This window comes from Meleagris gallopavo, chromosome 1 (assembly GCF_905368555.1).
Source record: "Meleagris gallopavo chromosome 1, MGAL_WU_HG_1.1, whole genome shotgun sequence".
Classification (NCBI taxonomy): Eukaryota; Metazoa; Chordata; class Aves; order Galliformes; family Phasianidae; genus Meleagris; species Meleagris gallopavo.
The window spans coordinates 163,771,033-163,792,143 of record NC_139404.1 but is presented as its reverse complement, the minus strand read 5'-3'; the positions used below and the strand labels follow the sequence as shown (position 1 = coordinate 163,792,143).

The 21,111-nt window shown below is 42.7% G+C and overlaps 1 protein-coding gene across 1 annotated transcript; it reads right to left on the bottom strand.

Moving 5' to 3' along the window:
• Positions 1-2,376: 2,376 nt before the first annotated feature.
• RGCC (regulator of cell cycle) lies at positions 2,377-13,645 on the bottom strand. Its single transcript, XM_085215802.1, has 5 exons — positions 13,495-13,645; positions 13,194-13,391; positions 5,065-5,172; positions 3,876-3,938; positions 2,377-2,743 (listed from the first exon to the last, which is right to left on the bottom strand). The coding sequence occupies exons 1-5, from the start codon at positions 13,529-13,531 to the stop codon at positions 2,736-2,738; spliced, it is 414 nt and encodes a 137-aa protein (XP_085071928.1). The 5' UTR covers positions 13,532-13,645; the 3' UTR covers positions 2,377-2,735.
• Positions 13,646-21,111: the final 7,466 nt, after the last annotated feature.

Here is a 21,111-nt window from a genome sequence, read left to right as displayed (position 1 = left end):
AAGGGAACGGGTTTTAGCAGGGTTTGTTGCAATAAGACAAGGCTAAATGGTTTCAAACTAAAAGAGCAGAGATTTAAACTGTGAGATTTAAAATGGCTATCAGGAAAAAAGCTTTACAATAACAGTGGTAAAGCACTGGAACAAATTGCCCAGTCCCTGGAGACATTCATGGTCAGGCTGAACAGGGCTCTGAGCACCTGATCTAGCTTGTAGGTATCCCCGTTCCTTGCAGGGGAGTTGGACTAGATGACCTTTAAAGCTCTCTTTCAACTCAAAATGATTTTGTGATTTGATGGTCACAGGTCAGGCATTCAGCTGTGTCAAGCAGCAACTGAATGAGCACAGGGAAAGTGGAACACTCACGCCCAGTACCTCAAGCTATCTGACTTGAGTGATGAAGAAGCAAACAGCTGCTCATTCCCCTTCACCCAGCCATCATTTGAGTTGGCCTCCTCTGAAACACGTGGCTTACCTAACACACTGAGTTTGGTTATTCTGCCTCTGGAGCAGTAATATCCGTGATCCACAGCCACATCTCTCACTCTAGCAAACAGTGCAAAAACGGAAGAAGAGAGCTAAAACTTGAGATGCTATTGAAGTAGCTTTAAAAACATGCTTTATGCTAGCAATATTTCTCAAGCATGAGCTGAGTCCTCTCCCAGGCACTCCCTTCTTTGAAAGGCAGCATCTCTCCCACCCCACGTAACAGCAAATCCTACAGCAGATAAGGGAATCCCCCTCGGTGGCTTTGCACAGCAAAATATGTCTTTATATGTAGGACCAGCAAGAACAGACAGGTCCCCTCAGTTTCACAGAGGGGTCAAAAGGAAAATTTGCTCCTATGTGGAAAGTGTAGTAACATTGAATTTCCACACGGCTCTTTGCCACAACAAACCTACCTTGCTGCTCAAAGGTTTCCTACTGTGGAAGAATCTCAGTAAGGTCCTAGAGCACAAAGAAGTACATCACTAGGACTACTCCATGTTCCTGTGACACAAATAATTACAGTTCTTCCAGAACACGAAGAAACCTCATTATTTTAATCTTTTTAATTTTATCACCAGTTTTCTGCATTTATACTCTTAGTATAGAATCATCTGCTATTCCAAGTGTCCTGGTCTTTAGCAGAAAGCCAGCTCACCCCATTTCTATTCCAAGTGACAAGTTAGCAACTAAATCTGCCATGGGAAACAAAGGAATTTTTGCTTGTTTAGGAAAATTCTCCACCATCTTATATAGTCCTTCTGTTTGAAAGAAGGAACAGCTCAAACAAGCATTTTAAGAGTGTTTCAGACTTACTGGCATGGACACCATTTCCATTTTCTTATCTGTGAAGAAAACCAGAAAAAAAAAAAAAATCCAAACACATTACACTTAACACAATCCAAATTCTTGATTATTTGTTTGAAAATCCAAAGCAGAGGGATGGATTTGATCGTGCTGCTTCTATTATCAAAGAACACAGATTATGCTCCCCCCAGGTTGCAGAAGACAGGTCCAAATCCACCCACTAAGCCCCTAAGCAACTGGCTGGTCACTGTGCCATTGGTGCAAATGCATCCTTTTCCAGCCATGGCTGCATTTTTAATGATAACAGCTCCAAGGGGCACAATACTTGAACCATTTCTGTGACTGTTCACTAGCCTGCTACAATTCAAAATAAGACCTGCAGCTTAAAGAAGTCTAGCTCACTTTGCCTGAACGGATTAGAGGGCAATCACATGAGCAGCTTGGACAGCAGAGCTGAGTGTAATGCCTGCAGCAGCTGAAGGAGAGCTCACACATTATCTTCAGTGCTTAATGCATATGGAAAGAATCAGGTTCCTTATACAAAAGGAAAGAATACAACTTCACCTTCCACTCTTGCAGCAAGACAGCAATGGTCAGGCAGTCCTTTTAAAGGGATGGAGACTATTTTGGACACAAGTGTGCAGGTTTTTCTGACTCTGGACATTTGAGCATTTTCTCGATGCTGCAGTATCTCTTTAAACTCTAGGCCTAAATTCCTAACCTCCTAATTAGTACTTAATAGAGAATGACATGGAACTTTAAAGACAGCTTTTAGACAGGGTTCGAAATAGGTGTTATTGTTCAAATCTGTACTAAGTCAATGTTATTTCAGATTACCTTTAATATAAATAAAAACTTAACTAACTTTATTTTCCTGGCTGTACTAAATTTCACATAGTAAAAAAAATACTTACTCAAGCAATTTGATAGTAACAATATGAAGTTCTGTATGAAGACAGTGTAATACATTTTGCCTAATAAAAAATACAACCTTATTAGATATTTTCAAGCTCCATGTTTTCAGTAAGTGCATGATTTGTACTGATGTTTCACAGCTCACATGTTCACATGAAAGTTTCAGAGATCTGGATTCCAGGTTCAGGGTTTATTTGTATAAAAATATATTATAATGGAAAAGAAGCATTAAAAGTTCTCAACTATATAAAATTACAAATACATTTTCATAAAAGCAACTTTAAATTAAAATTCAAGCTATATTTTAAAGTAAAATATAGCTGGAAAATTTAAGTTATCTGATTCCAGCTGCTGCAAAGTAACAACACTGATGTTTGCCAGTTAAATACTTGTAGGAGTTTACAAAGGTTGTGTTCACAAGGTGAATATCTTGGGTAACAAAGTTATCAGACAAAGGCAGCAGTTCTCCACGACTGATGTCACTTATCCTTCAGATGACATCCACAGGCAAACAGTGCCAAAGATTCAGTTCACATACCTGGAAATACAAAACAAGAGCAATTATAAAGTCTGTATTTATTAAGATTGCTAGCTGCCTGACAGGCACAACTATATATATATATTTTTTTTTTTAATGTTTTTTAAGAAGTAATATGAAAGCCAAAAGGTTAACATAAGAATTCAAGTCTATTATTATTCTAATAGTTGTATTACGCTTCGAAAAGCAGCTACAAAGGTTACAAAAGTGTAACCTCAAAGCATGTAAATAGTGACTCCTCAGAAAAAAAAAGTGAAATATCAGATGGAAATTGGACTTTCCTAGAACTTCAGTGTATGAAAAAGATGGCAAATCACTATAAAACTACTGACCCTATAAATGAGAATCTGCTGAGATAGCTAAAGGTTTCTTTGTTGGTAAGAACTAGCATAGCAAGTAGCAATTCCTAGCCTCACTTTAGATGTGCTTTGCAAGGAGGCAGTGAAGTCAGTGTATTACCAGCCCCTTCACAGTTAGCTGCAACACAGCTGTGCAAGATACAGCTAAGTCAAATTTGGGGATTTATAGAGAACAAAAATCCCCAAACCTGCAAACTCAGAAGTTTTTCAGAAGAACTGATCTGGCATTTAAGTTTAAGTGGTAAGGACAGTTAGCTCAAGCATACATATAAGACAAAACAAATAAATAAATAATCAGGAAGCTAGAAATATCTTAATCCTGGTTTCACTTCTGAGATAGGGAAGTGGGAAGCTTGTAAGGACAGCTCTCTTGAGTTAAAATCAAGACAGATGGTTGTGGCTTCGAGAATTATGGGGAAGGGAAAATACCTCCATGAATACAAAAAACCCAGCTCACAGCTTTTGAACATGTGGCTCTGTAGGTCTAGTCCTATGTTTTGTTGTTTTGGGTTCAACACTCTGGGAAAAAAAAAAAATCACCAAGTATCACACCTCAGACAGCACAGGAGGAAAAAGAATAGGCAAAATACATGGTGGGGAACACGGTACTGGGTTGGCTTCTTTATTTTGTTCACCCACACTCCTCTCAAATCACAATGAAGAACTGAGTAGAACAACTGGAATATCCAACTTCCACCAATACATTGGCTTTCATCACCCCATGACTATAATCAGTGACAAAGCAATAAGCAGTCTCCTAAAAACCTACTTACTTGCTAGTGTCCTGTCAAGATCAGCTATGAATTCTTCCAGTTCTTTCGTGTCTCCAAGTTTTGCTGCAAATTAGGAAGGGATAGTCAGTATTAAGATGTGACAAAAGAAACCACACAATCTTCCAAATCACTTCTGGTGGTATGAAATCTGCTCTGAATTGCTTTTGGAGAAGATGACAGTTGCTGCAGTGTCCAAATGCATTCTTAGAGAAGAAGGTAAATAACTGAAAACTAAAGTTTTTAGTCATTTTGACAAAGGCAAGTCAAGCCTGTTTAGCTTCCTTTAAAAGAAGACACTGAAGAAGTGGGGAAAAAAAGCTGTAGGTCAACTTTACTTGGAATAGCAAGATCAACCTTGCTAATATGGAATTTTTCTTACTGCATTCAGATATTGCATTCATGTCCTTACCCTACTCAATTAGCTCCCAGTCCTGCCCAAATTCAAACCTCATGTCAGTATCTGTGGTTTGCTAGATGTCAGATCCTTTGATCAAGACCCACACTCATTCAGTTTAAACCCAATTTCCACTGCTGAGAACATCATTGTTTCCATTCAACCTAGTTTTATTTCAAGTGGCTTCCTTATCTCACTTCCATGGAATACTCCAGGGTGGTCCCAAGTATTTCTACCTTCTCATCGGGAAGAAGGTCTTGATCTCATGTGCAACTCCTGGCCAAGTATTAACTGAGTAGTACCAGTTTAATTGAAACACTTAACTCCCTACTTGTTATTAACCATGACACATTTCTGCCTAGCATCTTGGTAATTAGTAAAAGAACATTTTATTTGTTACTTGCAACCAGTCACACAGTGCAGCCCCACAGCTAAGCGTTTCTGTGCACAGATGGGACACTAAGGCTACTTAGTTGCTTAAGTTAGACTTGTTAATTCTAAAGTGAGTGTTCTGTAAGCAGTTTTGTAACAGATTTGATTAACCAGAGAACTTTCTGTAGCCGGGCAATTCAAAACCAAAAGCTACTGAATAACCTGTGAAGAAGCATGGATGCCTTATGACATTGTGTTGACCATAGGCAGCAATAATACTTGCACTTGTAGTGTGCTTATCAGTAATCCTTATTTTTGAATGAAAGCAAAACTGAGAGTTAATGCATAAATGTGTACCTTTACCCAAAGGAAGAAGCCTATATAGTTGAGAATTCAGGAGAAACATTGAGGATTTAAGTTTACCTTTACAAGGAGTTACTGATGGAGATGGCAAGCTTGGAGTAGATGCAGTTGGAGAATTAAGTTTTTCATCACTGAGGCTGAAACTACTCCTGTAGAGTGAATCTGCACCTGTTAAAAAAAAAAAAAATCATTTCAAGTTAAAAATAGCACTGTCTCAAATTTTGCAATAGGATTAAATGAAAAAAAAAAAAACAAAAAACAAAACAGAAGGTTTCTCACATGGGCTTCAAAGTCTGGAGAACTGAAGTTTACCAACTTGAAAGCCAGAAGGATGAGTAAATAACCTATTGTTTGAAGGCTGTTGTTTCCATACCTACTGTTTAAAAGGAAGCAGTCCTGGGCCCTTTCCTTGTCTCCTGGAAAGGAAAGCATCAGCTTCCCCTGCACTTAGCATCATCTAGGGAGTATTACAGCAATTATCCTATATCTAAGTTAAATCTCACAATGATGCACAGTACTCTGGGAAATTTCAGTTACCAGAATTTTTCAAAAGTTACTTAAAAAGTTAATTAAGAGCTCTGGGAGAGAAACAGCTCCTCAGAAGCATTGTTATTATATAAGGCATAATTATGTCATTTGCTGTGGCAATAACATACACAAAAATGCAACAGAACAGAACAGAAATACTGACCTGCCCAACTGTCTGCTGCAACACACTGCAAATGTTTACATGAGGGGCTTCACCCTGGAACATCTTTTCTCTTATTCATGTGTATATTATATTAGGCTATCACAGTATCATCATACCTTGCACAGTTCCCTCTGCTATTAGCTCAGCTCCTGCTACAAGTGCACGTGCTACTCACAGCACTGTGCAAACAAAATGGCATCTGATATCTGAAATTATGGCGTGGCCAACTCAGCTGCTGGTAGTTCTGGTGCAGAAGTGGGATGATGTTTCATACTAACTTTTCATCACTACCTCTGCAGCTTCAGTCTTAAATGCCTGTTCTCTCTTAAACCTGAGAGGATCAGAACTGGTCTACTTGAAACTTCCGGCAGATTTGAGGAATACAAGGCAGAATTGAGAGCTTCAGAAAGAAAAAGCATTGAAAAAAAGACATAAATGTTTTTTAAAGTAGCTCCTAAAAAGATTAACTAATCGTCATAAGAAGTGAGAGAAGGAATCTGACTCTGCTCTGCATCATCATTTTCTCAACAGCATTGTACAATGAAATGAACCCTAGCACATTAGTGGTTTTCAAGTAATAGTTAAAGATATGACAAATCTCTTCCTGAAATTGAGCAACTTTCAACTAAAACCACATCAGTTTTTAGCCAAGATGCAAACCCTATTGAACAAGGAACTCAGAATGGAAAATTTTAACTGGGATAAAAGCCCTGCCATTATGAAAAAGCCAAATAACACCTCACACAAACAGGGCGATAGCCAAGGATACAACCCAATGAAACACCAACAGAACAGACCAATGATGAAACACATATCTGAGGTAACATTTGGGAAGAACAGACTGTGAATTTTCAAGGGATTTATTCTAAAAGTTTGGTGAATTCATAAGAAGCAATCCAGAGAACAAAAGCTATGAAGTTGAGTACACTTTTACTGCAAAGCCCGTGCTGCTGGTATCCAGGCACCAGATGTAGTGATGCTGGGAAGCCATTACAAACCTGTGCTTCTCATGCATTACATCCAAAGCTCCAGTTGCTTTTACCTATGGCTGAAATAAAGGCTTCTTTTTGAGAACCCTTGTGAAGGCAACTCAGATTTCAAAAGACTGGTGTGCCATTTAAATTGACCTCAGTCTACTCATGCATTTTTATTTACATCCACACACACGTACCTGAATTCTTCATCATCCTGATTCCTCTTGTATTTTTCTCTGTAGTCCTTCCATGAGCACTTAAAAGTACTGACCACTGACCTCACAATGTATTAAAAGCAGGAAAAGCTGAAAAGCTTTCATAGAACAGAGTTACCCTCTGACGGGCTGTAAAATTAAACCATTTCAAGCATATATAGCTATTTATCTTTCACAAAAAGCAGAGTGATGTTTTAGGTAGTGCCTTTGGCTTATGCTTGCCACCAAGCAGCAGTGATTTTGGTGCTGGGAATATCAACTTTATAAATAAAAACTGAAAACAAAGCACTGTTAAATTCCTGTGGTACCCACAGTGCAAAATCACCGGCTTCGTAAGTGGTGTAAGCTCTGGGGCGGGCAGCTCTGGGTAAAAGGACACTCCAGTCCTGCCACAGCCCAGGCTCATTGACTTGCCTTCAATAAGGGGCCCTGGAAGACTTCCACTGCCATGCAAATACAACATCCCCTGCAACTTAATAGCTGGAGGCTGATGCCAAGGATCTCATCGCTGCTGCCCTTCTTCATCCAACTCCTTCCCTCTCTCTGCGATGCAAGTTCAGCTTGCATTCCTTAATGGTTTTGGCTTTGCAGTTGGATTCTTCCGCAGTTGGATTTTGGAGAGGGTCCAAAAGTGAGCCACTAAGATGATCAGGGGACTGGAGCACCTCCCCTACGAAGACAGGCTGAGGGAGCTGGGCTTGTTCAGCCTGGAGAAAAGAAGGCTGTGGGGTGACCTCATTGCAGCCTTTCAGTACCTAAAGGGGGCCTACAAACAGGAGGAGAATCAACTCTTTGAAAGGGTAGATAACAGCAGGACAAGGGAAATGGTTTTAAGTTGAGGGAGGGGAGATTTAGGTTGGATGTCAGGGGGAAGTTCTTTACAGAGAGAGTGGTGAGGTGCTGGAACAGGCTGCCCAGAGAGGTTGTGGATGCCCCGTCCCTGGAGGTGTTCAAGGCCAGGTCGGATGGGGCCCTGGGCAGCCTGGTCTAGTATTAAATGTGAAGGTTGATGGCCCTGGCTGTGGCAGGGGGGATTGGAGATTCATGATCCTTCAGGTCCCTTTCAACCCTGGCCATTCTGTGATTCTACTGCCTGTGTGCATGTACAAACTATGTCTCTTAGAACTGTCTTCTTAAAAAAGAAAAACAAAACAAAACAAAAACACCTTAAAATCTGATAGTTAAGCAACTGAGCTAAACTAAGCCAATAAAGGCAAAATTAGGGGGTTACAACAGATATGGGTATATTTTACTTTGGCAATGTAATCTGTAGTTAGCATTGACCTTTGGTGCTCCAGTATATAAATAAACCACAAGAAGAGCAATACTGCAGTACCATGAAAGTATAAGCACGTTCCCATGATGTGAACAACTGGAAGGTTCTGGACAGTAACTAACTGAAGGAGGAAAGCCTCAAACGTCATCTGTTTTAAATAAAACAGAAGAGACCAGCTGTCTGATTTCTTTAATATTATATTCTTTATAGAACCATAGTTCAGCACACGGTACGAAGAAGCACTGGAATCAGTAAAAGTTTTTACTATAATTTGCAATGAGTGAAGTTGAAGAAAAATACCTCATTTCCAAAGTCTGCAGAGAAAAAGGTCTGCAATTCCACTTAAGTCTGCAAATTGTGAATTCATTATGTAACAATATTCAGCACTTAATGAATAGACTGCATAATTAATTGCGAGTCAGAACACAGATATTTGCTACAAATAAAAAAAATCTGGGTTTGACTGCAACCCATGGAAGTGAGAAATATTCACCACACAGAGCTCGCTTCACAGCATGCATGTTGTAGCCCTCAAGGAGAAGGCTTGGTTCATCACAATCACACTTACATTTCATTGCATTGTTTAGCTGCTTTTGCCCAGCCATCAACCATCTGTTACAGCACAGCCACTGGAATCTCACACCTCACACCATCAGCATGCGTAGGCTGAATAAAGTAAGAGATTTGAGATCACACAGCTAATAGTCACAAGGAAATGATCTTGGACATCTGAATTTCAGATGTGCAAGATCAACTTCTCATCATTTCAAAGCTTATCATCTTATTCCTCCATCACGCTTACTACTGGTGGAAGCAGTATTGCCAGCTCCAGTCATCCCCTTCCCTAAGGTTTCCTTTCTGAAGGACAGGAAAGAAATAAGTATAATAGAGAGGCAAGAACAGGAAACCTTACCAAAAAGCACAGTTCTCATTAAACTGCAATACCTGGCAAGAAGCATGTGTACCTGATACCCCTTGGTTTTCTTTCCCTTAAGTGTATCAGTAACCTAAAACATTATTCAGATGATTTTTGCCCAGAGAGGTTGTGGATGCCTCATCTCTGGAGGTGTTCAAGGCCAGGTTGGATGGGGCCCTGGGCAGCCTGGTTGAGTATTAAATGGGCTGGTTGGTGGCCCTGCATGTGGCAGAGTGGTTGGAGTTTGATGATCCTTGAGGTCCCTTCCAACCCAAGCCATTCTATGATTCCATGATTATTTGAGTCTTGCTGGTTTAATTTTATTTTCTTATACTGGGCGAGGTCGCAGTCACTTTCCTGATGTCATTTGGGATGTTCTGGAAGACAGCTTGTCCCCACCCAAGCCATCTCATCCCTAGGCTGGCAGCTCAGTCTAGTCAGTCATTTGGAAACTATTTCATCTCTTCACTCATTCCTGTCATCTCTCTGTAACTTCCCTATGCACTGCAATAGATCACATACGTAAACTGGCTTTTCAGGAGAAGTGCTGCAGTACTAACAGTGGCTGAAGCTTCAGAGAGGCATCAGCCCAACCCCACAGACTTCCACGCATGTAACTGTGACTGCTTGCACCATGCCTGGCACTGCACATTAACCAAAGTGATTCAGCCCCTGAAACTTACACCTGCTCGGCTTTGAATTAAAGAATTAAGAGCTCCAGATGCACTCATGGTCTTTCATTGTGTTCACAAGCCAGGAGGTATTGGTCAGAAAGCATTTACATGCCCCTGAAAATAGCTATGCATTGCAGGCTATATCAGTGCAAGAACTGAATTGACACATTTTATTTTGCAGTGCTGTTTAATAGGCAGACTGGAAGCCAAACCTGTTTCAGAAAAAAAAAATGCATCTGTAGCTTATGTCTAAACACTTCAGAGTATGCCATCAAATTATGGTAATTGGCTTCTAGACGTTGTTGAAGCTTTGGTAGAATGCTAAAGCATTTTTCTTCTCAACCTCTTACAGTATTCCTCTCTGTTCATTATTGTAAGCCTAAACTCGACTGTCCTGACAGTAATATATGTACTGTAAAACAAAATACATCCAGTGAACACAGAATTTGCACAGGCCAGCCTCTACTCTTCCACTGGATCATATTAGTTGGAAGGAACTTCCAAGAACCACTAGCTCCAACTCCTGGCTCCACCCAGACATCAAACTTTTGTGTCTGAGAGCAGCATCCAAACGCTCCTCGAACACCAGCACCTTGGGATCGTGCCCACTGCCCAGGACAGCCTGTTCTGTGCCAAGAACCCTCCAGTAAAGAGCCTTTCCTTAAGGCCCAGTCTGACCCTCCCCAGTATAGCTCTAGGCCCTTTTCTCAGGTCTTAAGCTTATTCCAACACACCAGCAGCAAATGATAGCTGTAAGGTCTGTAAATTCTGCTGCATTTATGCTAGCAGATTCTAACTAGACAGCACTCTCTAATCCAAATCTTATTTTATCGCAGTGAACATACATAGCAAAAAACAAAGATATCCCTCAACTCAGAGGCTTCTGCATAATCAATAACCTGGAGCATGAAGCTGCTGTACTTTCAGTTGAATTTATCAAAGTCAAAACAGAATTGGTATTCATCCAAGAACGCCTGTTGGACTGAACCCCCAAATGCATCATGGTTTCCAGCAGTGACTCAATCAGCTGTTGTGGTTAATGTAACACTTGTGTGCCAAGCACTAACATCATCATGAACATCTGCACATGCTAGCATTTTCATTTCCATAAGATCTAGAGTCTAGTGTGTTACATGTAATGCTTAACCACAGCCAAGACAGACCTTGCCCAAAGATCAACAAACATCAGGATGAGATGTGAGATGTGGGAGAGCCAAGCACTATCACATCCACTTTCCAAAGTAGCATCTTCAATTTTTTTTTTTTTTCTTTTCTCCTCCTTAAGAGGTCAGAATACATCATAGAAATTTTTCCATTAGTGCTGTTGGTGCCATCTTCCCCAAGAACAGATTTTTAAAGTGAAGAAAAAAAGAAAAACAACAAAAACACACAAAACCCTCACAAAGCTCTATTTGTGGGTTTAACTGCACTGAAAACAATCTTTTGTAAATCCTTCTGTTTAAATTAAATGGAATCACCCTCATGGCAGAAGCCCCAGGAGAGTCCTTTCCTTACCATACTGTAAAACAGTATTTTTATGATCATTTGCTATCAGTTACTAGCTTCTACAAAAGTAAATTTTAAACCAATTCAAGTGCCCTGAATTTGAGTTACGACAACTTAAAACCCTAACCCTAACCCCTTCCCTCCTCCCTCCCCTCCCCCCCACCACACACACACACCCTCCAAAGATACCACCACAGGAGTGGCAGAAATCCTAACCTTCAGCCACTCCACATCAGCAGAGATGAGATCAATACTTTATTTTCTTGTTGGGAGACTAAAACGTAACAGTCGGAACTGCTCTGTAAATATATGACAAGACAGACTGAGAATAGTCTGCAGCACTGCATAACAAGATTTTGCAGAGACAGAGCCTTCATGAGCAAGACCATAACCCAAACCATCTGCAGATAACCTTGCTGGCATTTCTTTTGCCTTGTTACAGATGCATTGCAATTACTTGCTCTTTCAGCCCAGCTTCTCCCTGATCCTGAAGTGATGTTTAACCCACATGTTACCAAGGGAATAGCGAGGTCATGAATTCAGCACTGCACTTGTGCTACAGGACAGAGACCAAATGAAAGGCAGCCCTAGGGAAAAAACTTCAGTCTGAATGGAAAGAGCCTGGGTAAGTAGAAAACTCCCTACACCTATTCTTGAAATAGCCACAGGGAGCATAGCTGGATTACATCAGACACCGGAGCCTGTTTTGCACAAGGAGCTCTTCATAAATCCACAGTCCCTCTCCAACCCTACTCTTGCTTCAAAAGAAGAAGTTGCCTGCCCTGAATGAAGCCTTTTGCAAGTGTTTTACTGGGACTTTTCTGAGAAAGGAGGAAAGCAGACTGATGTTCCTTTCCTTTTCCTGTAAATGTACCTTCAGATGGTTGAGACAGCTGGATCCTAATAGGTCTCTTAGAGCACACAAGCACCCAGAAAACTTCCAATTCCTCCATAGCCATTCCCATTAGGTACGAGTAAGGGAGGAACTCAACTACATACTAGGACTGGGCACTAGACAAGTTCCTAGTGAAGATCCTTTAGGACTTTGTACAGAGCCAACCCTTTTGTACTGTGCTATCTCATTGACGTATTCAGTCTAAATCAGTTCACCCTTGTGATAAGTTATTATTTCCCAGATCTTCCTGAAGATCCCATCTGCTGATTTACAAGAGCACGCAGTCTCCCACTAGACCTTCAGAAGAACACCTTTGTTTTCCCCAAAATGCCTTTTCTTTCAGCCCTAACAGAGCAATTAAAAGCACTGTTCAAGATGCAAGTCCCGTGAGTCTCCCCAGGACAAGGGGAAATGATTTTAAGTTGAGGGAGGGAAGATTTAGGCTGGATGCAGGGGAAATTCTTTACAGAGAAAGTGGTGAGGTGCTGGAACAGGCTGCCCAGAGAGGCTTGGATGCCCCGTCTCTGGAGGAGTTCAAGGACAGGTTGGACGGGGCCCTAGACAGCCTGGTCTAGTATTAAATGTAGAGGTTGGTGGCCCTGGCTGTGGCAGGGGGTTGGAGATTCATAATCCTTGAGGTCCCTTCCAACCCAAGCCATTCTGTGACTCTGAGTCAGAGCAGATATGCCAAGTAACCACAGATAGTGGTATATCTTCTTCCATAGACATAACTTAAGTTCTTGATGCTGTTTTCTTGGAGTTTTTTGCTGTTTGTTTGCATTTCACCCCCTCCCTTTCCCAATTGTAGAGCATTTCCCTAGATGGAGACCCTCAAAGCTATCAATTTAAGCACCTCTTGTTTTCCATGAGAGTACAAGAGCAGACAGCACATTACAACACAGCAGACCACACAAGGAACAGTAACACCAGACATCCATCACATCTTCACTTGACCGAAGGCAAAATCCAAAGTAACTCTAAGAAAGCTCTCTGCGCGGTCTGCCGCAAGCACAGACAGACCGACCGACCGACCGGCACTCACTCTCGGAATCGCTGAGGCCGCTGCCGTCGCTGACGCTGGCGCTGCTCCGCCGCTTCATGCGCTCCAGGTGCTCGCCGTAGTGGAAGCGGCTCCGGCCGGCGGGGCAGGCGAAGTCCTCCAGCACCGCCTCGAACTCTCCCAGAGCCTCCGCCAAGCCGCCCGCCTCCTCCGGCAACGCCGCGGGACGCCGGCCGCCGGCTGAGGGGGAAAAGAAAGCGGTGGCTTAGCGAACCGCTGCGCGAGGAGACCCGAACCCTTCCGCCTCCCACGGGGTCCCGCCGCCGCCATCCCTCAGTCCTACCTTGGCCTGCCGCACGCTGCGCTTGAGGCGGCTTCATGGCGGCCGCCCCGCCACTGCCGGCCCCGCTGCCGCCGCCGCAGCCTCTTATAGCCCGCCCGGGTCGGGGGCTGAGGGGAGGGGGCGGGAGGCGGTGCTGCCCGCTGCTGAGGGGAAGGCGGGCGGTGCAGGTGCGCCGCGGAGCCGAGGGTTGGGTGCCCTTTTCGGGGGTATTTCACCTCAGCCTGAGTGATTTCTCAGCCAGACGCTGGAAGAGCTGACTGGGAAGGAACAGCGATTCCTACTTGCTCGGCAATAAAGGTGTTTCGTGTTGCTTCAAGCTTGAGCCCGGCACATCCTTTAATCACTCTCCAGAAGCACTGGGTGCTTGCTCTGAGGCCGGGGTTTGGAGAACACTTGAGTCTGTCCCAGAGTTCGCTGCTATCCCAAATTAAAAAGATCACCTCTTTTCCCCTGATGGTCGCCATCCAGAGGGACCTGCGCAGGCTGGAGAGGTGGGCCCATGTGAAGCCAGTGAGGTTCAACAAGGCCAAGTGCAGGGTGCTGTCCTTGGGTCAGGGCAATCCTACATATGTGTACAGTCTGGACGAAACACTCATTGAGAACAACCCTGCGGAGAAGAACATGGGTGTTCTGGCAGATGAAAAGCTTGACGGAAGCCAATGGTGTGCATTTGCAGCCCAGAAAGCCAACTGCATCAAAAAAAGTGGTGGCAGCAGGGCCAGGGAGCTGATTGTGCCTTTCTGCTCTGCTCTTGTGAGGCTCCATCCAGGTGTGGGGCTGCCAGCACAAGAAGGAGTGGAACTGTTGGAGAGGGTCCAGAGGAGGCCATGAGGATGATCAGAGGGCTGAAGCACCTCTCCTATGAAAACAGGCTGAGGAAGCTGGGCTTGTTCAGCCTGCATGAGGGGAAAGCTCTGGGGATACCTCACCACAGCCTTCCAGTAATCAAAGGGAGCTTATAAACAGGAGGAGGACTGATTTTTTACACAGACTTACAATGATAAGACAAGGAGGAATGGCTTTAAACTAAAAGAAGGGAGATTTAGATTACATACTAGGAGGAAGATTTTTCCTCAGAGGGTGGTGAGGCCCTGACACAAGCTGTCCAGAACAGTTATGTGTGCCCCATCCCTAGAAGCACTCAAGGCTAGGTTGGATGGGGCCCTGGGCAGCCTGAGCTCTTGGGTGGCAGCCCTGACAATGGCAAAGGGTTCCAATTGGATGGGCTTTACTGTCTCTTCCAATCCAAGCCATTCTGTGGTTCTGACTCTCCAAAGAGGCAACATCCTTTGTTTTATTGCTGTGTGATATACCATGAGCTTCACATGCGGCTGTAGCACATCACTACACTTCAGCTCAGTACCCACACTTTGCTAGAATCTGCCCATGCTGTCCTGTGGTTGTTTCTTGGCTGGATCCTTCATTGAGCTGTGAATACAGCCAGTGAGCAGCTGGATTAGAGCATCACTGGGGAGATGTGAGCACAGGCACAGGTGGAGAGTGAGACACAGGGACTCTCAACACATAGAGCTACAGTCTACAGTGGAGAGGTTTCCTTAATCAGAGCTGAACGATATTAGTTTGTTCTGAAGTCAGGTTAACATGATGTTTATACATGCCACAGCTGCCACTGATCTTGTGCTGCCTCTCAGTCCTTTAAAATAAAAGCTGGCTGAGCAGCTAAAATATCTGTGCTGCAAAATGCCCGTTGGGCAAGATGCTGTCACATTTTGTTACAACCAGTGGTACTGAAAACAGACATCAGGTGCTATTCCATGCATATGTATCAGGAGCTGTGATTATATTTGTGTGTTGATGAGGATATCTGGTACTAAAATAGAAGTGTTGGGAACAGGGAGAGGGAAGGAAAATTGTCTCTGAGTCTTTTCAAATGTCAAGTTGTAACAACATTTTGAGACGTATTGTCACTGCTCCTCAAAGACTTACAATGAGAAAAACACGTTCCAGACAACAAATAATCTGTATTTAGCAGATTTGTTCACCTTTCCTTACCGGCTGACATGGAAGCACTTATTTGTTTTTTCTGTGGATCAAAAGAAGTTCTCATGGTAATGTTCAATTCTTATTTATTCTGTGGTTTCCTCCTTTCTTGTGGTCTTCCTCTGTTTTCCTTTCTGCTAATAAAAGTGGTTACAAACAATCTTTTTTGAAGACCATAGTGAGGTTAAAAAGCAGAGAAGAAGAGATAAGAACATGACGTCAAGAGCATGAGAAGGATGAAAGACAACAGGAACAATGGAGAACTATAGGGCATGTGGCTAGGAAGACCTCATAGCCTCAGAATACAAGGACTTGGTCCCATAGCTGGCCTCAGTTCAACAGTACCTCTGGCACAGAACAGAGAACAGCCTCTCCTACTTCTTCCTTCCATTATCCTAAATTCTCTGCATGCCATCTGTAATGGGTTTGTCTCACCTTATGCTGAGCCAGTTCAACACACTGGAAGAACAGAAGGCTAATCAAGAAATAAATTGAGCAGCTTTCTATTGGTTTGGGTTGAACCGTCTCAGCTTAGCCAGGTGAGCTCCAGAGCTGATAAAAGCAGATAGCAGAGGGTTGTAGGCAGGGAACTGCTTCCAAGTAACAACACAACAGTTTTTCCCTGGCCTTCTCCTTAATTGCTGCTTTACACATAGAATTACTGTTTTTGTAATCATTTCTAGGCATGCTGAAGAAATAGTTCCCTGAACTTCCTTTCTTTTCTATTTTGTGCTTGGGGATCTTCTTTCCTAAGAAATCCTTGGTTATGCTCCCATAGGCAAGTGTCAAAGCATTTCTTCCACTAGATATTCATATCACCTACTGCAGCTCTTTCTGTCTCCTAAGCAACTGTGGATTCCACTGATTGCAGCAGATATACAGCTGGTGAATTTTAATTTTCTGCATATGCACTTAGCTTATGCGTGTGGAATTAAAGACTGTCTTTTATGCCTTTTTTGTTCTATGTTCCAGTGCATGTGTATCCACAGGTCACCGTAAGTATCACTGAAGGGCCTCAGCATGCTCCAGCTGAGTTTGATGCATTTTTGCCATTGATGCCAAGAGGAGCAGCCAACATCTGGCAAAAGGGAAAAGTCCCTTCTAAGCACAGTGCACTGAAATGCTGCAGACGGACACGTCTGTCTGCTCTTGTTTATTGGTGGAAGCCTCCAACACAGCCTGTAATGTAAACTTCGGCTACTGAATCCCTCCCTTCTTTTAGGCAGCAGTCCAAGGTGTATTTAAAGTGAGTTTCTTCTTGACCATTCGACACAGTGTCTCCAGACCTTCCTCAGCTGGTGCTGCAATGTTGACAGTGGTTTCCTATCGCATTTTTGACCCGACAAACTTGTGAGCCGCAGAGCTATTTAAACCAATAAATCCGTTCTGTAAATATTCTTCACGGAAATACTTTTACAGCACCAACAGGTACTCTGACACTGCTGGGCTGCTATGCTTATAAGGTGCTAGTCTTCTCAGTGAAACACCAATACTGGACACAAAACCTTGTCTTGATGTGCAAGAAGGGAATCCTAGGACTCATTTACACAGACATGGATGATGCTGCTGGAGTGATACGGTGGTTTTCAAACCCAGGGATACCTACAGGTTCATAGATAACTTATGAAGCATTTGTGTAAAAAAGGAGAAAAAAAAAAAAAAAAGAAATTTACTGCAAGTAGGGCACGTGCAGCTCCATTGGAAACTGGAGCTGTAGAAGGGGGGATGGGTTGCATGTCAGAGACGGTTGAAAACTTCTGGTCTAATCCATCACTTCCTTTTCCCACCTCAAAGATCAGGAGTACCCCAAGGTATTGATCCTGTTGAGTAAGTACCATGTGCTCACAATTAAAAGCAGATGTTTAGTGAAATTTCATCCTGTGTTCTCGCCGGTATTCATCTCAGACAAAAGCCAGGGTGTCAGATCCCTGCCCGTAGAAGCAGTCTATAGCTTTTCACGTGTAATATCCAAGAATCTTCTAATAGCTTTCAGCCTGTTAAAATAATAATTACTTTAAAAAGTAGCATTGCTAGATAGTTGAAGTAGATATTGCATTTAAAACCCGGGAGAGACCAAGAGAAACCCACTGTTGTCAAAATTATAGCCGCAGGAAAGTAAGGGAACCCAAAATTTAGACAGCCATGAAGGAGAAAAAAATGAAAGCTATCATAGGATGAAAAGGCACAGCCAGACTGACAGCTGGGGAAACCTAAGTCCTTGAGCCACAAAGCAGGAATAGCCCAAGCATCATAGGTACAACTTGTCCCCCAGCTCTGAGCATCACAGCCCTGCCCTCGGGCTGCTGCTCTGGAGAGCGAGCCAGTCATTAATCAACAGTATATATTAATACATCAGTCTATTTTTATCCTTCACGCTGCAACTGAAATTGACTGTTTGGGGAAATTGCTAAACTTGTTCTATAATGAAGGCAGCTGCCTAATTAAAACTTGGTGATCACCCATGCATTTTACACAGGCTACCTAGCTGCCAACAGAGGCACAACTACCAGAGCTAATGTTTGGGCTAAATACATGCCAACGATCTGCAGCTCCATCCATGACAACAGTAGGGAGCATGCATGACTCACAGCAGTATAAATAATCTGAGAAACCACAAAGAAAATCCTCTGCCAGAAGTTTCCTCTCCTTCCTCTCCTCCCAGCCTTTCCTGGTTTTCCTTAAACCTGAACCTGGACTGCAAACCAGCACAGTTCCTTACGTTTTTCTCTCTTGCTCTGATTAACAGTGCTGCAAATTCACGGACCGGCTCACTGACACCCATGGCCACAACCAAAGCAAACATCTTATTGCTAACTTCTGCCAAAACCAGAGCTTTCCTTCTGCAGCCCATTACTCTTATAAACTTCCTGCTTGTGAAGTTTACCTCTTAAACGGGAATATAATTGTTTTCCCCTGTCTTTTAGTAACCTGAGACAGTAGCTCTAGGAGTTTTGAATGGATATATTTAAATAAGGTATTTACTCTGAAATGTGCCTATGGTGGTTTAAATGTAACCACAATTGTTCCAGTTGGGTTAAAAGTCACTGAAACTGAATGTTGTAATAGTCATCCGTATCAATATCACTAGAAGGGACAGTTCAGTGTAAGCTTCTGTCCACAGCCAAAAGATATGCAAAATTGCTGAAGAATTTGGAATTTCTGGGTCGAGGGACTTTGAGTATTGTGTGGGATGGGAGTAGAGTTCAAGTAAGGAGAGGAGTGGTGGAGAGTAAATGAGATAAGAAAAGTTTATAACGATGTGACCAGACTCAGTTTGGTGCCTTCTTGAAAGATGAAAGGATTAATGTTACTTAATGAAAGCTCTGCTTACTCTGCTGCTTTATGAGTGAGATGGCTTCAGCGTAGCAGAAACCAACCAACCAAAACACTGCTTGAAAGCTGCCCTAGCATTTCTGAATCTCAGCGCAGGGGGAAGGATGCTGTCTCATAGACTTTCCTCTATCAGTACAAAGAAATAACCAGTGGCCAAGCAGAGAGGAAAGGTCAAAAAGACAAGAAGACAGTAAGAGAACGTAAGCAATAGGATGCTGATAGAGTTTGTGCTGTACCATTAACTGGAGAAGATGAATCGATACCTGTCTGCCAGTTTTGCTTCAAAACCATTCCCTAATATCACTCCAAGATGTTTCAAACATGAATGAGAAACTGTGTTCCACGTGGTTTTGCTCTGAATTTCTGAGAAACTGAGAAGCTAAGATTGCTGAATGCTGCGTTACTTAAAAACAACTAACAAAACAGCAGTTTTGTCAAGAAGGAATGTTGACTCAACAGCAGATAATTACATGCAGGAAACAAATGGGAACTTATGCCATAAGAGGCTTGTATTGTATGAAAAATATCTAACACACAAACCACTCTGGAAACAAATTATAAGTCTTGTGAACTGAAACATATAAGGGAGCTCTTTGTGTTGAAATAAGACATCTCCCCTAATTCATCTCTTCTCTAAGTAAAATTAAAGAAATAAGGATGATGAATTGAATTGATTAATAAATACTATGGTAAAATTATACTTGTGGCCAAAATACCTGTCTGAAAAGATATTAACCACGCACAAGAAAAATAGTTCTAAGATTTCCCTAGAGACACTGAACTCCCTCTGAGTCTTGAGTTTGCTACTTTTTTTTTTCTTTCTAAAACTTACTTGGGGTTCTATTTTGTCCATCTTGCTCTTGTGTGAGACTAGACCAATGCTTTGTCTTTTCTATGGTCCAAAAGCATCGTTCTCTTGTATTGAACCAATCTCAAGTTAACTCAGACCAGTATGGTCACAATAGAGGTATTCAGGAATTACAGGGGGTGCTGGATGCCATTCCCATCCATTCTACTGCAGCAAGCTCAGAAAAATGGAGTTTAACTTCACCTTCTCTGCTCAGTTGGCACTGGGGCAGTAGGAGGCAGAGAATAAGCAAGAGCACTTGTTTGCTGAAGGCATGTGGCTGTGTATGTCAGAACAGAAGTGCAGCTCTTTATGTATTTGTGTTGCTGTAGTGCCAATCAAGGGCCGGGACCCCATTGAGCCTGTCACCATACAAAAGTGGAACAAAAGCGGTAAGCCTTGTGCTTCAGTTAGCCAGTAAATCACCCTCCTTTAAGGGACAGGGATTTGCATATTTATGGTTGGGAAATAACCATGCTTTAGTAGGTTGGAGCCTCCCTTGTTAGGAGCGCACAGGGGGTTGTGTAGTTGGGAAGAAAAGGATCAGTATTACAGGCAGAAACCACGTACCACATCCAGCTCTTTCCTCTGAGACAATTGCTTTTCAGTTTAGGAATAATTCTTAAAGGCCTTGGGTTCTTTCCCTTTTCCTCAGCCTTGAATAATTTTTGTGACAAGCTATGGCAGCATCCTGTCTTCCTCCACAAATGAAAGTTAAGCAAACCATGCTCTAATTCTCCCAGCCAGGGGGGATGATCTGTGACAGCAAATTCTTCCATATGCTCATTTTCTATTTTTCACTATTACTCCATAAATAACAGGATTTCAAAATTGCCTACTGCCTAGTACCCACTTACTAGTTTTTTTCCTATGGTAGGGGATTTGCATATTAAACTAGTCAGAGTATTCATAAAAAAAAAAGTATTAAGAAATAATAGAAATAAAATACTGCTGGAAAATCACAGAATGGCCTGGGTTGAAAAGGACCTCAAAGATAACCTAGTTTCAACCCACCTGCCATGGGCAGGGTTGCCAACCACTAGACCAGGCTGCCCAGAGCCACATCCAGCCTTTACCACTGCAGAGACCCAAAAATGCAGCTCTATGCATCCAGATTTATCCTGCTATGGTACTGAAAAATGTGTATTGTATCCAGGATTACTGAAGCCATAAGCAAACTCCAAAGCTCACATGCCAAATTAGAGCACGTACCGCCACTTAGATAGGGTTGTATTTGGCCTAGCACTTGATGCGAAGGTAAATTTCTTGTTATGAAGAGCAGGGTTATGAGCCCTCAGCATGAAGGATGAGACAATAGAAGGAAAGAGAAGGGAAAAAAACCACATCTCCTCAGCCAACTTGTGCAGCGGTGGGTCATGTATCCAATCAGGCTGGCACCACAGCCCTGAGTCCTAAGGAAGACCAGGGTTGCTCTC

Coding starts and splice junctions, on each gene's coding strand:
- RGCC (XM_085215802.1), bottom strand. CDS start 13,531: ATGAAGCCGCCTCAAGCGCAGCGTGCGGCAGGCCAAG. Junction 5,173..13,193: donor CGGCCTCAGCGATTCCGAGA/GTGAGTGCCGGT, acceptor TTTTTTTAACAG/GTGCAGATTCACTCTACAGG. Junction 3,939..5,064: donor ATCAGTAACTCCTTGTAAAG/GTAAACTTAAAT, acceptor CCTAATTTGCAG/CAAAACTTGGAGACACGAAA.